This window comes from Schistocerca gregaria, chromosome 2 (genome assembly GCF_023897955.1).
Source record: "Schistocerca gregaria isolate iqSchGreg1 chromosome 2, iqSchGreg1.2, whole genome shotgun sequence".
Lineage (NCBI taxonomy): Eukaryota > Metazoa > Arthropoda > Insecta > Orthoptera > Acrididae > Schistocerca > Schistocerca gregaria.
Window position 1 is genome coordinate 466,788,229 of NC_064921.1, and position 17,362 is coordinate 466,805,590.

Genomic DNA, 17,362 nt, shown 5'->3' on the forward strand with positions numbered 1-17,362 from the left:
CGTCTTACGTGCGGCTATGCTAAAGCTGCAGATTACTGTATCTACACAGATACACTAGTGAGATGCAATGAGTTCTCTGTTAGTTGCAAATCGAAGTACTTTCCGAACACACTTTGTTACCTTTCCACTTAAAAAAAAGACATGGTCAGTTAAAAACTGTAAGAGAAAGGTAGGTAAAAATGAAATATGGGCATAAATAACAACACTAAGTTTTTTTATACTGTGAAAAAGTTCTCATGGCTGATTTCAAATTTAATGAACGTCCTAACATCCAAATAATACACTTTCCTATCTTTCAAATGTAGCAACTCTCAGTACAATAACCAAGTTAGTCTGGTGGTGCAGCAATAGTAAAAAAAAGTAACATCATTATAATATTTGCCTCTGACATTGCTCTTCTGGTATACACTTAGTTCCATTAAGCTTCCTCATTCACAAATCAGTTTCTGTTACAATCTTGATATAATCATGTTCATTAAACATATTGATAAATTGAGACTTTACACTTGAAACATAACATTACAATTAATTCCTCACTCTAACACAACTTCAGTTTAACATTATCTGACCCTGCGCTACCGCTGGTAGCATTCATTTCACGCTAGGTGAGGAGAACCTTACGTCATAATGACGTAACGCTACTCCATCGTGACGTAAATAACCTAAATCGACTAAATGAATACGTATATCGATCTTTGCAGTTGTACCGGTAACGTCAAAACTAAATGTAAATACATGTGTAGTTGTGTACAAACGAAGTGGCAGTAGTTGTGTGATATGCTCATCCCAGCTGAATGAGTTGTTAAATGGAATCCCAACAATTTGCGATGTTATTGTGTATTTCATGAACATAATTAATGTCTTAGAGAAGGAGTCTTAACGAAATAAAAAAAAGCTTGTCATTCTTTTTAAATCCGATGAATCGTGCATAAATCGTGTGGACAGGAAAGTGTGTTTCATGAACGTAACGAATATCTGAATGAAGGAATCATAACCACAACGAAAGTTAAAAAAGTGTCTAGTCATGTTTTCAATCCGATTAATATAGAATAAATCATGTGGATAAAAACGTGAAATAGGAAGAAATTAAAATGTTTAGTATTTTTATAAAATCCAATGAATTGTACATAATCCATGTGGGCAGAAACGTTAAACTGAGACTGAAGTGGTTCTGAAGATAATTCCCAATGTTGCTAGAAACATTAAACCATCTAGTTCCATTTAATTTTGCCTTCGCGTTGTAAATCAACTAAGAAAGACAGTGAAATCTTACAGACTATCTCCATGGCTCTGCTCGAAAGTTCTCTCATCTCCGTTAGAGCCCATGTTCAGAACTACATGCGCGCTAGCAGTACTGGACAAAAGGACAATGGAAGCACATAAACGAATAACAATGCACATTCAAGACGCACACAACAGTCGATATATACACAATGCACACAACAGTCTATAGGAAAACTCGTGAAACTCATGACGCGTGCCTACGTTACTATGACGTAGGGCTCTCCTCACCTAGCGTGAGATGAATGCTACCCCGCTACCGCGCACACCAAAGATAATAACTTCTGCGATACAGCCTTACAACATCGCTGCTCGCTCACAATCGACTCAGCTATCAAAATAATACACGACACCTATCAACCTTTTGACGCGGCTAGTTGATTGGGCCTATCCAGTACAAACGAAACAAGCAAGGGGCGCAGACGAGGCCTCTCACGGTGGAGCGGGACGGAACGCTTAACGGTTGGCGACACTGGACCGTCTCCCGGCAACGAGCGGCGTGCAGCCACAGAGAGGCAGGCGAGCGGCAGCATGTCGGCGACTGCGGGGACGCAGCTGCGCGCGACGCAGCATTTGCGGTGCCGTGCGGCGGCCAACGAGGCGGCCGGCAAGTGGACGCCCGCGCAGCAGCGGCGGGCCGCCTGCCAACGCTCGCTACTGTCGCACCTCTCACACGTACGTCACGTACCACGGTCACAGTCCGGCGTGTACGGCCGCCACACTCGCTGCTGTGGAAACTGCACAACACTAGCGCGTCTAGCGACAAGACAGACACTCTTCACTTAACGTCACGCCACCAGTGCCTCTCCTGTGCCAAACTTGTCATCTCAGAGTAGCACGGCGGATGACAAGCGCTCTGTCGATCACGTCTAACTTATTATTCGCCTCAGCGGCATGGCGAAGCAAATTTGTTCCCCTCCCCCCTCCCTCCACGGCGGGGATCTCCGCCAACTCAACGATGTTTTGAGAAATTTTCCCTAGGGATGTCCTTGTCCCTAGCTGCTGCTCTTTTAAAGTTCTTGATTGCGTTTTTGCCATTTTTAAATCTCTATGCTCGTCGTCGAATATGAGAGGTCTAGGAATCCTATGTACTCGGTTCGCTAAACAAACAATTCAGACAAATCATATTAATAACTTATATTACAAAATCAAAAAGAGAAAATACTAAACTTTGTCAATGACACAGATGTGTTGCGCGCAAAGGGCGACATACAAATAAGTAAGTTTCTTCATTGTAAACAATTCCAAATCTCTGCTACTAAGACAGTACAAGCGATGTGGAGAGAGTTGACGCTGCTATACAAGTCACTAGTCTTGAAGCTACTATTGAACTGGGCTGTGACCAATCAGGCGGGCACTTATGTCCTCTTCACATAGGGGCCGCTGCTGTCATGTCGTCGTCCTGGAAGGGGGTCGGTCAGCGTGCGATTGGCTGACGTCTTCTCACAGCCATCTCTTCTCTATCGTTCCCGACTGGCTTGCCGGCGCTTGACTTTAGGCCGTAACATTTTTCGCGCTCAGGTTTTTATTTAGTTCTTGTTTCTTCTTATGTTATGGCTCTGGTGCATGTGACCTTAGCAGTTTTGCGCCCTAAAGCAGCTGTGAAGAAAAATAAAGAAAAAAGGTCAACATATATATGCGATCGCAGGACGTTCCAGTGGCAGCTGTCGACTGTAACTGGCTTGCACATCACACCATTTGTAAAATGGACGGGTGTAAAATTTCTACCTTAGTTCTATTAAAATGCTCATTTGCCCACTTGTCCATATACACAAATAAAAATTTCAGTATCCATGGACATGTAATAAATCAAAAAGAAACGAGCACGGAGTATGGAGTAGCGTACGTGAAGGAGGAAGCAACTGGTAAACCAGAGTGGCAAAAGTACTGCCATCTGTTGATGGGAAGAGGAATGCTGGGCCACTAGCCTGGCCTTTCACAATTTCAATTAGTGATTAACATTTAAAATGAAAAATGAAAAAAAAGACAGATGACAGTACTTTTGCCACTCTGGTTTACCAGTTTGCTTCCTTCTTCATGTTCGCTACTCCATGCTCTGCTCTTGTTGGTAGCACACCGTGTCTTGCACTTGTCCACCGCGGCACAGGACACAGCACCAAGTGTAAGTGTCCTGGTATTCTTCGCATATTTCTTTACCCAGGCAGTCATCCGTAGTACTGTCTGGTGTCATTTCGGCATTGACTTAGGTTTATAGCACCTAGCCCGACTGGTGGTTTTTTAAATGGTTTTAAATTATATAAGGAGTTTTTTGTTTTTATGTGTATTGCTGCGTGTAAAAATTATCTCCCTTCTCTTGTTGTTTTCAATATGACAGCTGAAGATGGGCATATAAGAGCCTAAAACCGGTCATGTGTTAAACAAAAGAAGCTTAACAACTGTAGCGGTATTTTCAACCTTCGGTATAATGCTCAGTTGCGGATGTTTCTCCAACAGGATTCTTTCAGTAGAAGAGATATATTTCACTGTAGCAAAGATGAGTAAGTGCTCACAGCTCTTAAGGTATACATTTTGGAGCCCATGTTTACTGGACATGTCTTCTTGTTTTGATCCAGACTGTCTCTGCCCAAAATATGGAAAGGAAAGAGCTTGAAGCAAAAGAGGTCCACTGTCAGAGGTATCAGAACGTTTTTCGCTTATACCTTTTGACTCGGTCGTTTCCATAGCAGGGTCCTTCATCACAAATTGATTATTTACCCTTCTCTATCATCTCTGAAAGTTTGCAACATCATTATGGAATAAACTTATGTAAGGTGGCATGAATATCGTCAGATATTGAGTGATCGTTATCAAGGACACGGAAATGCCACGTACACATGTGAGACAGTATAATCAGCACTTGTCAGAAGATAAAATGGGCCTCATTGTGAGCCTCCATTTGGCCGGCTGGTCGAATTGTGCAATATCCCAATATCCAGATTTGTGGGGCATTCAGTTGTGACAGTGACCCAGTGATAGACAGCATGGAAATGCGAGGCCATGCATATTCATCTCAAGGATTCGGTCAACCACGTCTGATCACCACAAGGGAGAATATTCGTATTGTGCACCAAGCGCACCGTAATCCCTTAGAATCTGTGCCTACCATACGAGAACAACTAATGGACTCCTGGCAATATTCTGTGTCTTTCCACACCATTGACAGGAGACTAGCAGCAACCAAAACCGATTACTGTCCCTTGCATAAAATGCTGTTAACACAGATCGCTGCATTAGAAATGGTGCCAGAAATGGGAATTACGAGGGGTGTTGGAAAGGTCTGTGCAAAAATAAAAACTACTTACGTGTTTGGGGTAAACCTTTTTTATTTTTCGACATAGTCTCCTTTTGTACTTATACAGTTCATCCAGTGCAGTTCTAATTTGTTGATCCCTTCCGAATAGGAATTCTCCAAATCTGCAAAATGGCTACTAGTTGCTGCAATCATCTCCTCCTTTGAATAAAATCTTTGTCCCGCCAGCCATTTCTTCAAATTGGGGAACAAATAGTAGTCCAAGGGAGCCAAGTCTGGAGAACAGGGGGGATGTGAAACGAGTTGGAATCCTGTTTCCATTAATTTTGCGACCACAACTGGTGAGGTGTATGATGGTGCATTGTCATGATGGAAAAGGACTTTTTTGCATTGCAATCGCAGGAGTTTTTCTTGCAACTTGGTTTTCAAAGGGTCCAATAACGATGAATAATATACATGTGTAACAGTTTTACCCTTTCCCAAATAATCGATGACGATTATCCCTTACGAATCCTAAAAGACAGTCGCCATAACCTTTCCAGCTAAAGAACTGGTCTTCGCCTTTCTTGGTGCAGATTTTCCCTTTCTCAGGAGTGTAGTTATGTCACCATGTTTCATCCACAGTGACGAAACATCACTTAGAGTCCTGCGAATTCTTCCTGAACAGCTACAAACCACCCGTGCAACACTTCACACGAATCTGTTTTCGGTCAAGTGTGAGCAATTGCGGAATCCATCTTGCGGATAGCTTTCTCGTGACCAAATGTTAATTTAAAATATTATGTACCCATTCATTCGAGATGCCCACAGCACTAGCAATCTCACACACCTTAACTCTTCTGTCATTCATCACCATATCATGGATTTTATCAATGATTTCTGGAGTCGTAACCTCCACAGGGTGTCCAGAACGTTCAGCATCACTTGTGCCCATATGGCCGCTCCGAAAATTTTGAAACCACGTATAAATTGTTTTAATCGAAGGTGCAGAGTCGCTGTAATGTTTATCAAACTTCTCTTTAGTCTCCGGAGGCGTTTTGCCTTTCATATAGTAATGTTTAATCACCACACAAAATTCTTCTTCGTCCATTTTTTGACAATTACTCGACTTCTTTGATTCACACGAATGCCAAACACAAAGAAATGGACCAATATGGCTGAAACTTGGTGTGCGTTCTTTCCAAAGATGCTACTAACTAAACATGACCTCGATACGCGCCGGCGGTGCCATCTCTCGGACTTTGCACGGACTTTTCAAATGCCCCTTGTACGGACTGCTGATGAACAGCGACACATTGTGTCCAGCAATTAATCGCGTTTATGAACTACTCCGAATGACCGCCGTCAGTGAGTGTCGTGGCGACCTCGGCAGATGTCTCATTCTTCCAGTGTGTTGGAAAGACACAGCAGTGTTACTCATGGCGCCAAGTTGTGGGGAGCCAGTGGGTACATGTACATCTACTTGGTTACTCTGCAATTCACACTTAAGTGCCTGGCAGAGGGTTCATCGAACCATTTTCATACTACTTCTCCACCGTTCCACTCTCGAATGGTGCGTGGAAAAAAGGAACACCTAAATCTTTCTGTTCGAGCTCTGATTTCTCTTATTTTATTACGATGATCATTTTTCCCTACGTAGGTGGTTATGGAGATTTTTTCTACAAATAGTATTGATACTTTACGATTTATTTACGTTTATTTTAAACTTTCTCTTGTCAACCAAATATTTACTCATTCGAAAGAGAAAATTGGTGATTGAAATTTCGTAAATAGGTCTCAGCGCAGAGAAAACCACCTTTGTTTCAGTGACAGCTACCCCAACTCTCGTATCATATCAGTGACACTCTCACCCCTATTGCGCGCGATAACACGAAACGAGCTGCCCTTGTTTGCACTTTTTCGATGTCCTCCGTCAATCCTACCTGGTAAGGATCCCATACCGTGCAGCAATATTCCAACTGAGGACGGACAAGTGTAATGTAGGCTGTCTCTTTAGTGGGTTTGTCGCATCTTCTAAGTGTCCTGCCAACAAAGCTCAGTCTTTGTTTCACCTTCCCAATTTAAGTTGCTCGTCATTGTAATTCCTCGGCATTTAGTCGAATTGACAGCCCTTAAATTTGTGCGATTTATCGTATACCCAAAAGTTATCGGATTTTTTTTAGTACCCACGTGGATGACCTCGCACTTTTCTTTGTTTAGTGCTAATTGCCACTTTTCGCACCATACAGAATTTCTCTCTATGTCATTTTGTAATTGGAATTGATCGTCTGATGAGTTTACTAGACGGTACATTAGAGCGTCATCTGCAAACAATCTAAGGGGCAGCTCAGTTTATCACCTAGATCATTTATATAAATCAGGGACCGACGACCTCAGCAGTTAGGCCTCATAGGAACTTGAGACAAATATTTCCATCCTCAAGTGTAACCACTCATGCGACAGTCCCATGGTGACATTTTTCACCAAGATTAATTGGCGCAATGAGACTGAATACTGTAACTCCCAAATCCTCCAAAAACAAACAAACAAAAAAAAAATATATCTGGTCAGAAAAAGCACACAAAAATTCGTTGGGGCCTTCGTGAGAGGCAATCTCTATTCCTTCCAAATGACCAACGTAAGGGTAGATCAGATGCTACTTGAATTCAAAGAAATAGTATCGACAACAATTGGGAGATCTATACCAAATGAATTAACAGCGGACGGAGCTGGTCCCACATGCTGTACAAAACAGAATCAGAACACTGCAGCAGAAACAATGATAAAAGCATGCCAAATATAAGCGGACGCAAAATGCCCAAGAATGGTGATTTTTTACAGAAGCTCGAAATTTAGCACGAACTTCAATGCGAGATGCTTACAATAGTTTCCATAACGACACCCTGTTTCGGAACCTGGCAGAAAATCCAAAGAGATTCTGGTCGTATGTACAGTATACTAGCGGTAAGACACAATGAACTGCCTTCTCTGCGCAACAGCAACGGGAATACTATCGATGAAAGAGCTGCCGAAGCAGAGTTACTAAATACAACCTTCCGAAATACCTTCACCAAAGAAGGCGAAGTGAATATTCCCGAATTCGAATCAAGGACAGTTGCCAACATGAGTACCTCTGAGGTAGAGAACCTCGGAGTAGTGAAGCAACATAAATCACTTATTAAAAGAAAGTCTGCCGGTCCAGACAGTATACAAGTTAGGTTCCTTTGAGAGTATGCTGACGCAACAGCTCCATACTTAACAATTATATACAAACGTTCGCTCGACGGAAGATCCTCTCTCTAAGACTGGGAAGTTGCACAGGTCACACCAATAAGCAAGAAAGGCAGTAGAAGTAATCCTCTAAATTACAGGCCTTTAACATTAACGTCGATATGCAGCAGTATTTTGGAAGACACATTGTGTCCCAACATTAAAAATTACCTCGAAGAGAACAGTCTTTTGATGCACAGTCAACACGGATTTAGAAAACATCATTCTTGTGAAACAAAACTAGCTTTTACGTCACACGAAGTATTGGGTGCCATCGACAAGTGATTTCAAATTGTTTCGTTTTTCTAGATCTCCAGAGGGCTTTCGACACCGTACCTCACGAGCTACTTGTAGTGAAATTGCAAGCTTATGGAATATCGTCATAGTTATGTGACTGGATTCGTGATTTCCTGTCAGAGAGGTCACAGTTCATAGTAAATGACGGAAAGTAATCGAGTAAAACACAAGTGATCTCTGGCGTTCCCCAAGGTAGTGTTACAGGCCCTTTGCTGTTCTTTATCCACTTACATAAAAAAGTTTTGCATCACCCAGGTTCCCAGAACTCCTGAAGATAGACGTTGACTATGGATATTGCATCACAGACACAGTCCCTTTGACTGTTCAGAGATGTCACTAAACCCGGCCAAAGTTGTAAACAACCATGTATGAGCAGTGCCTGTTAGACGGACGGAGTCCTACAGCCGATCAGTTCCAGTCATTCCACCAGGAAGGAGGTACGCGGCTCGTGTTGCCTGTAGTTCAATCATGCCTAGATGGTCAATAACGCGTTCGATAGCGTCCGCATTGTTACTCTGTGCCAGGAAGATCTCTCAGCAACGCAAGTGTCCAGGCGTCTCGGAGTGAACCAAAGCGAAGTTGTTCAGACATGGAGGAGGTACAAAGAAACAGTAACTCTCGATGACATGCCTCGCTCAGACCGTCCAAGGGCTACTACTACTGCAGTGGATTACCGCTACCTACGGATTGTGGCTCGGAGGAACCCTGACAGCAACGCTACCATGTTCAATAATGCTTTCCGTTCAGCCACAGGACGTCGTGTTACGACTCAAAGTGTGCGCAATAGGCTGCAAGATGCGCAACTTCACTCCCGACGTCCATGGTGAGTTCCATCTTTGCAACGAAGACACTATGCAGCGCCGTACAGACAGGCCCAACAACATGCCGAGTGAACCGCTCAACATTGGCCTCACATTCTCTTCACCGATGAATTTCGCATATGCTTTCAACCAGACAATCGTCGGAGTCGTGTTTGGAAGCAACCCGGTCAGGCTGAAAGCCTTAGACACACTTTCCAGCTGTACGATACGTGAATGCCATCCTCCGACCGATAATGTGACAACATCGGCAGCATATTGGCGAGGTATTCGTCTTCATGGACGACAATTCGCGCACCCATCGTGCACGCCTTGTGAATGACTTCCTTCAGGACAATGACATCGCTCGATTAGAATGGCCAGCATGTTCTCCAGACATTAGCCCTATCGAACATGCCTGGGATAGATTAAAAAGGGCTGTTTATGGACGGCGTAACCCACCAACCACTCTGAGGGATCTATGCCAAAGCGCCGTTGAGGAGTGGGACAATTTTATCCAACAGTGCCTTGATGAACTTCTGAATAGTATGCCACGACGAATATAGAAATACATCGATGCAAGAGTACGTGCTACTGGTTATTAGAATTACCGGTGTGTACAGCAATATGGACCAACACCTCTGAAGGTCTCTCTGTATGGTGGTACAACATGCAATGAGTGGGTTTCATGAGCAATAAAAAGGGGAAATATTATGTTTATGTTGATCTCTATTCCAATTTTCTGTACAGGTTCCGGAACACTGGGAGCCGAGGTGCCGCAAAACTTTTTTTGATGTGTGAATATAAACGATTTAGTAGACAATCTGAGAAGCAGTCTTAAGTTGTTTACCACCCTGTAAAGTCATCAGCAGATAAAATATTTTTAAAACGATTTAGAAAAAAAATATGTACAATATGTGGTCAAATGTATTCGGACACCTGGCTGAAAATGAATTACAAGTTCGTAGCGCTCTCCATCGGTAATGCTGGAATTCAATATTATGTTGACCCAGCCTTAGCCTTGATGGCAGCTTCCACTCTCGCAGGCATACGTTCAATCAGATTCTGGAAGGTTTCTTGGGGAATGGCAGCCCATTCTTCACGGAGTGCTGCACTGAGGAAAGGTATCGATGTCGGTCAGTGAGGCCTAGCACAAAGTCGGCGTTCCAAAACATCACAAAAGTGTTCTATTGGATAGGTGCCCGCATCTCGTGGTCGTGCGGTAGCGTTCTCGCTTCCCACGCCCGGGTTCCCGGGTTCGATTCCCGGTGGGGTCAGGGATTTTCTCTGCCTCGTGATGGTTGGGTGTTGTGTGCTGTCCTTAGGTTAGTTAGGTTTAAGTAGTTCTAAGTTCTAGGGGACTGATGACCATAGATGTTAAGTCCCATAGTGCTCAGAGCCATTTGAACCATTTATTGGATAGGTCAAGACTCTGTGCAGGCCAGTCCATTACAGGGAAGTTATTGTCATGTTAGCTCTCCGCTGCACGTCTTTAATTATGAACAGGTGCTCGATCGTGTTGAAAGATGCAGTCGCCATCCCCGAATTGCTCTTCAACAGTGGGAAGCACGGAGGTGCTTAAAACGTCAATGTATGCCTGTGCTGTGATTGTGCCGCGCAAAACAACAAGGGGTGCAAGCCCCCTGCACGAAAAATACGACCACACCATAACACCACTGCCTCCGGCACTACACCCGCTGGCAGAGGTCGTTCACCGGGCATTCGCCATACCCAACACCCTGCCATCGAATCGCCACATTGAACGGTGATTCGTCACGCCACACAGCGTTTTTACACTGTTCAATCGTTCAATGTTTACACTCTTTACACCAAGCGAGGCGTCGTTTGTCATTTACCGGCGTGACATGTGGCTTACGAGCAGCCGCTCGACCATGAAATCCAAGTTTTCTCACCTCTTAGTGCTTGCAGTGCATCCTGATGCAGTTTGAATTCTTGTGTGATGGTCTGGGTAGATGTCTGCCTATTACAGATTAAGACCCTCTTCAGCTGTCGGTGGTCTCTGTCAGTCAACAGACGAGGTCAGCCTGTACGCTTTTCTGCTGTACGTATCCCTTCATGTTTCCTCTTCACTATCACATAGGACACCGTGGACCTAGGGGTGTTTAGCAGTGTAGAAACCTCGCGTACAGACGTATGACGCAAGTGACACCCAATCACCTGACCACGTTCGAAGTTTGTAGTTCCGCGGAGCGGCCCATTCTGCCCTCTCACGATGTCTAATGACTACTGAGGTCGCTGATATGGAGAACCTGGCAGTAGGTGGCAGCACAATGCACCTAATATGCAAAACGTATGTTTTTGTGGGTGTTTGGGTACTTTTGATCATATAGTGTATATGGTACGAAAATTGGCAATTGGCCCTAAATAATGAAAAGTGTCAGGTCATCCACATGAGTGCTGAAAGCAATTAGTTAAACTTCGTTCACACCATTAATCAATCAAATCGAAAGGTCGTAAATTCAACTAAATACCTAGGAATTACAATAACGAACATCTTAAATCGGAAACAACACGTAGAAAATGTTGTCAGGAAGGCGAACTGAAGACTGTGTTTTACTGGCAGAACACTTAGAAGATGCAAGAGATCTATTAAGGAGAGTATCTACACTGTGCTTGTCCGTCCTCTTTTGGAGTACTGCTGCACATTGTGGGATCCTTACAAGATAGGGTTGTCAGAGTACATCGAGAAAGTTCAAAGAAGAGCAACACGTTTTGTATTATCTACAAATAGGGGAGAGATTATCATTGACGTGATACAGGATTTGGGGTGGACATGGTTAAAACAGATGCTTTCCGCTACGGCGAGATCTTCTCATGAAATTTCAATCACCAACTTTCTTCTCCGAATGAAAAAATATTTTGTTGCCACCGACCTACATAGAGAAAAACGATCATCATAATAAGATAAGGGAAATCAGAGCTCGCACGGAAAGGTATAGATCTTCGTTTCTTCCACTCTCTGTTCGTGAGTGGAATAGCAGAGAATTATTGTGAAGATGGTTCCATGAATCCGCTGCCAGGCACGTAAATGTAGTTTGCAGAGTATCCATTTAGATGTAGATGAACTGGACAGTACTCGTCCACACATGGCATGTGTCTCCGTCAACTGACTGTATGATGTTGAGATACTCCTATGTCTAGCACGGTCCCCAGATCTTTTCCCAATAGAACATATATGGCATTAGCTCCGTCAGAGTGCCAGTGCATAGGATATCAAGAAGGATCGATTACGACAGCTCTAGTCCAACTTGCCTCAGGAGAGATACAATGACGTCCTTCGCGACTGAATCAGTGCTCGAATCCAGGGAAGAGGGGAGCAACGTCATACTGATAAAGGGCTCATACCGTCAATTTCTTTGTTAATTTGACTCTATTCTGTGATCATTGAAATCACATCACATGCCGTCTCAACCCATAAAGTTTCCTTTTATTTCTTCTTCCCCTTGTGGTTCCTTTACTTATTTTGTCAGGGGCGGACATTACAAGAAAATACCTACTTAATGATTGAAAATTTATGTCGTTTTTTGTGTTCAGACTTTTACATCCATGATCCACTAGTTTTTCAAACCTCCAGTCCCTAAGTCAGGAGTTTCTAAAAACTGGATCTGACAACAGCTGCGCATGCGTTTCAGAGCTTGTGCTATTCTGTCTACCAAAATCGACATGTCTTTGGCGAGCAACATCTACATTTACAGAATGAATCTTTTAGCATGCAGCCCAGTGTGCGCTGTTTAGAAACTCCCGGGCAAATTAAAATTGTGTCTCGGACTGAGACTCTACACGGGAACTTTTCCTTTCGCCAGCATTGCTCATGCTAACTGTGCACCCAGTCTTCGCAGTTTCATTTTTTCCAATATATCTTCTTCCTTCCAAACTTCGAGGAAGCTCTATTGTATACGTAGTGGGCCTGCCACCTGAGAGAAGAAGGCTGCAAGGGTGGCCCGTGAGTCGTGGCAGGCTAGCTTAGTCGGTAAAGACTACTGCCTGTGAAGGGCAAAAAATTTGTATATATATTCACATTAGTTTCATTACACATGTATCGTAGAGGTTGTTGTAATCTACTTGTAGTTGAGGTGTCTTTTGAAGATAGGAGAGACTGTTGCATCTGTGTTCCCAATTTTTTGGACCACACTACCACATTTCAAGTTGGTTCTGGTCACCGAGGCGATAATCTGGAAGCACATCTGCAACAAAACTTGGGCACTTCACTGTGGTAGTTCCGCACCAAGAAATGCAAATAAACACTGATAAACAAATGAGACCGCGGGACTGGAACTATCTACATCTACATCTACATCTACATCCATACTCCGCAAGCCACCTGACGGTGTATGGCGGAGGGTACCCTGAGTACCTCTATCGGTTCTCCCTTCTATTCCAGTCTCGTATTGTACGTGGAAAGAAGGATTGTCGGTATGCTTCTGTGTGGGCTCTAATCTCTCTGATTTTATCCTCATGGTCTCTTCGCGAGATATACGTAGGAGGGAGCAATATACTGCTTGACTCTTCGGTGAAGGTATGTTCTCGAAACTTTAACAAAAGCCCGTACCGAGCTACTGAGCGTCTCTCCTGCAGAGTCTTCCACTGGAGTTTATCTATCATCTCCGTAACGCTTTCGCAATTACTAAATGATCCTGTAACGAAGCGCGCTGCTCTCCGTTGGATCTTCTCTATCTCTTCTACCAACCCTACCTGGTGCGGATCCCACACTGCTGAGCAGTATTCAAGCATTGGGCGAACAAGCGTACTGTAACCTACTTCCTTTGTTGTCGGATTGCATTTCCTTAGGATTCTTCCAATGAATCTCAGTCTGGCACCTGCTCCACCGACGATCAACTTTATATGATCATTCCATTTTAAATCACTCCTAATGTGTACTCCCAGATAATTTATGGAATTAACTGCTTCCAGTTGCTGACCTGCTATTTTGTAGCTAAATGATAAGGGACCTATCTTTCTATGTATTCGCATCACATTACACTTGTCTACATTGAGATTCAATTGCCATTCCGTGCACCATGCGTCAATTCGCTGCAGATCCTCCTGCATTTCAGTACAATTTTCCATTGTTGCAACCTCTCGATACACCACAGCATCATCTGCAAAAAGCCTCAGTGAACTTCCGATTTCATCCAAAACAATTGTCACAAAGTCACAATTTGTACAGCATGTGTCGTTTTATTGTAGCAACAGTGAATGGTTGTGCTCTTTTCTTATACAGTCAATATTCTCTTGGCGTATAAAACGATGTCTCGACTGATGCCCCAGTTCATTGTACGAATGCAGATATCATGCACAGAAGCAGTCGCAGCACATTCGTTGTGGCAGACTCCTGATATGCACGGCAGTCAACGTTGCTGATGGAGGCTAATGCAGTACCGACCGCTTTGAGAGTAGCCAGTTCAAATTCAGCACTGAAAGAAATTTTGTTGACTGTTATTGACTGGCTAGCAGAGGAGACGCAGAGGATTGAAGCTGATCATCATCGAACCTTCGCCCAGGCGCTGGGTTAAATTCCAAATATATCCATACTATCAATTGAGTAAGGGGATGCGACCTCAGTCTCCACAGCTTTCTTAGTTCCATATGAGAGGAGTTGAGTACATGTCGACTATACACTGTACGAGTAGTCCCAGCAGTCGTCACTACTCGTATACAGTACTCATACTTACCTTGACAGGTTAGAACAAGGCACCAGAAAACCACCTCGTCTACGAAGACAGTGCGAGAGTTTTAGTGTTGATCCCAGCTATAAAATTCCCAGGTGGCTATCTTCTGTTATTAATAGCTCTCAATTAGTGTGTGTTCAATAAAGACATGAACGGAGCAGCCCCTTAGAAAAATTGTACAAGACTGTGTTTTAACTGACACACAATATTTTTAGCGCAACGCAATCTGACTTCCAAAAATCCCTACGATAGAATGGCCCTGACTAACATTAGCCTATACGTTTCACAAATCACTTACCTCACAAAAATCTTCGTTACTCAAGCTATTGCAAAACAGCGAGCGCCACTACTGCCAGCTAATTAAAAGATTCAAACTACGGAAGGCACTAACTACTGATAGGGATAGTTAGCAAATGAAAGATTTTAATAGAGAACAAACAATGTATTTACCTTAATAGTCATAATATATATATCAGTTCATGACATCAATTCTTACAAATTTCAAAACTCTGCCATCTCTCTCCCCACGTCCACCACTGCTGGCGGCTCACCTACAACTGTGCAACGCTACGCGCTTTTAGCAACCAGCTGCCGCTGCCCAACACTACAATGGCAGACAACAATGCAAACCAGCCACAGACAGCACACAGCACAGCCAGTGATTTTCCATACAGAGCGCTATGTGGCGTTACCAATAAAAAAACCTAAACAGCTTACTTACATAGCCCCCATGGTCGTCACAAAAAATTTTACAAATTGTTTTGGGCACTGGCCAATACAGATTTGAAAAATTTTTTCATAATTACAATCACAAAGAAATAAAATGCACACACTTATCGATACAATGTTGGTCAAAAGCTAAAATTTTCTCACAGTCCATAAAGACAGTCCTGATCATTCATCAAAGTAAAATAGCAGTGTTTTTCTCAAAGCCTGACTAGTAAAAGAAAATGCACACAGAAGTAGTGGATTTCCATGCAGTCTTGAACAAGTAGTGTTGTCCTTCCAACGGAAAGACAGTGCTGACTCTTGACATGCAGGCAGGTAATGGGCCACAACAGAGCAAACGCACAGCAGAGTCAATCGAAGTTGAAGACTATTAGTAGGTAGGTCATCACAGAGCAGACCCACTGTAGTCCTGGTACAGATTATGGTATTGTTGGGCCACCAGGGGTGCAGACCTACTGCAGTCCTTGTAGAAATATTGGTATTGGTGAGTCATCAAAGGTGTAGACCCACTTCAGTCCTTGTAGAGATGGCCAGCAGCCATCTGTTGCGACTGTGCAGGTGCACAATCACCATCGAAGAGTCTTGCGGAGAATATAGCAAGTCCATAAACCACCACTTGTGCACTCACAAAGTTGTTTTTTTAATTGTCCTTAGAACAAGCAATGCTGTTATCCAGTCTCTTGCTGAATTGTCAACACACGTGCAAACACTAACAGTCCCTACTTCTCACATATTGTCCATATACTATGACCAACATAAATGTGCGCAGTGAAATGTAACTTACAAATTACTTAATTTGATCAATTGATGTCAATTACAATTTTATAACATGAGAATACAATAACAAAGGTACAAAATACATTATTAAAGAACATAACAATACAGATAACATATGTAGTAAAACAGGCTTTACAAAAGAATCGAAATAACAAATACATCAGTTACAAAAATTACGACATAAGTACATACATAAAAGATCAGAATAACTTTTGAAACATCAAATTCACACATGAGCATTAGAACAAAACAGAATAAATAATGTGTAAACATCTTTACAAAGTAAATAACATGTTATTAATGCAAATTATATTTGAGGATAACAGTATTCCTCACCATAGTGAATGTAGCTTAGTATTAGAACAGAAAAAATTCTATGAAACAGTACACAGAGACAGGAAGAAAATAAATACACAAGGGTACACAAACACAGAGTGGGATAACACAAAAGGAAAGGACAGGGTTTGTTTTCAGGGTAACATTTGGTACTGGAGTCCAACCCAAAACTTCATTCCATAGATCGCCCCTCTTATTTCAACATTTGCTCCAGCCATAAAAAATCCTATCCAAGCATGCTTTCTGTATTCTGTTCTCATCCTCTTTCAAAAATAGTTTTTCTCCACTGTACACTACTTTTTTGGCCAAACCATTTTCTTATAGCTTCACAATGCTTTTCTTCCAATTCATCATAGTTAGTTTCTTATGTAGTCTACGCCCTCTTAAGCTAACTTAAACCTACTGAGCTCAGATGCTAAACTAAGGGACGAGGCAATGCAGCAGCACAAAACAATTAATACAAACAGCAATAACAAAAAAATGCAAGTAAGCAAAGCAAGCAGCAATAAATGTAATAACTTATACCTAAACATGACAAACCCACAAGCAGAACAAATAGTACACTAAAGACAACAACGCAGATAAGGGAAATGTATATTCACATCTTAATGTCTATATAATTAAAGTGGTGCACCACAAAAACTAATGCTACAACAAATTACCAAGTACTTGAAAAGAAAATTATATATACAGTTACTGTTATTAGCCGCTTCTTATTGCTCTTTCCATTCCAAGAGCTCCTGTTTCGAAGAATGTGGATCATAAAATAATTATTTAATAGATCTGTTGACAGAAAGTGTTCACATTAGCAAATGCATTTAATTTTATTTTATAAAACTAATGCTGCAACACAGCTGGAAAACAGATATCAAATGAAATAAGCAACTATGTACAAAGCATAAAAATATCATTCAATAGTCATGCGACATTTCATAAGTTAGTAGAATTCTCTCAAC

The 17,362-nt window shown here is 42.5% G+C and overlaps 1 protein-coding gene across 1 annotated transcript in view; it reads left to right on the forward strand.

Annotated features, from left to right (window-relative positions):
• Window positions 1-1,812: 1,812 nt before the first annotated feature.
• Window positions 1,813-17,362, forward strand: part of LOC126335838 (pyruvate kinase PKM-like) — a 153,731-nt gene continuing 138,181 nt past the window's right edge. The window contains exon 1 of the mRNA XM_049999307.1: window positions 1,813-1,956. Coding sequence (XP_049855264.1) covers window positions 1,813-1,956 — 144 coding nt within the window. The remainder of the gene's footprint in view (window positions 1,957-17,362) is intronic.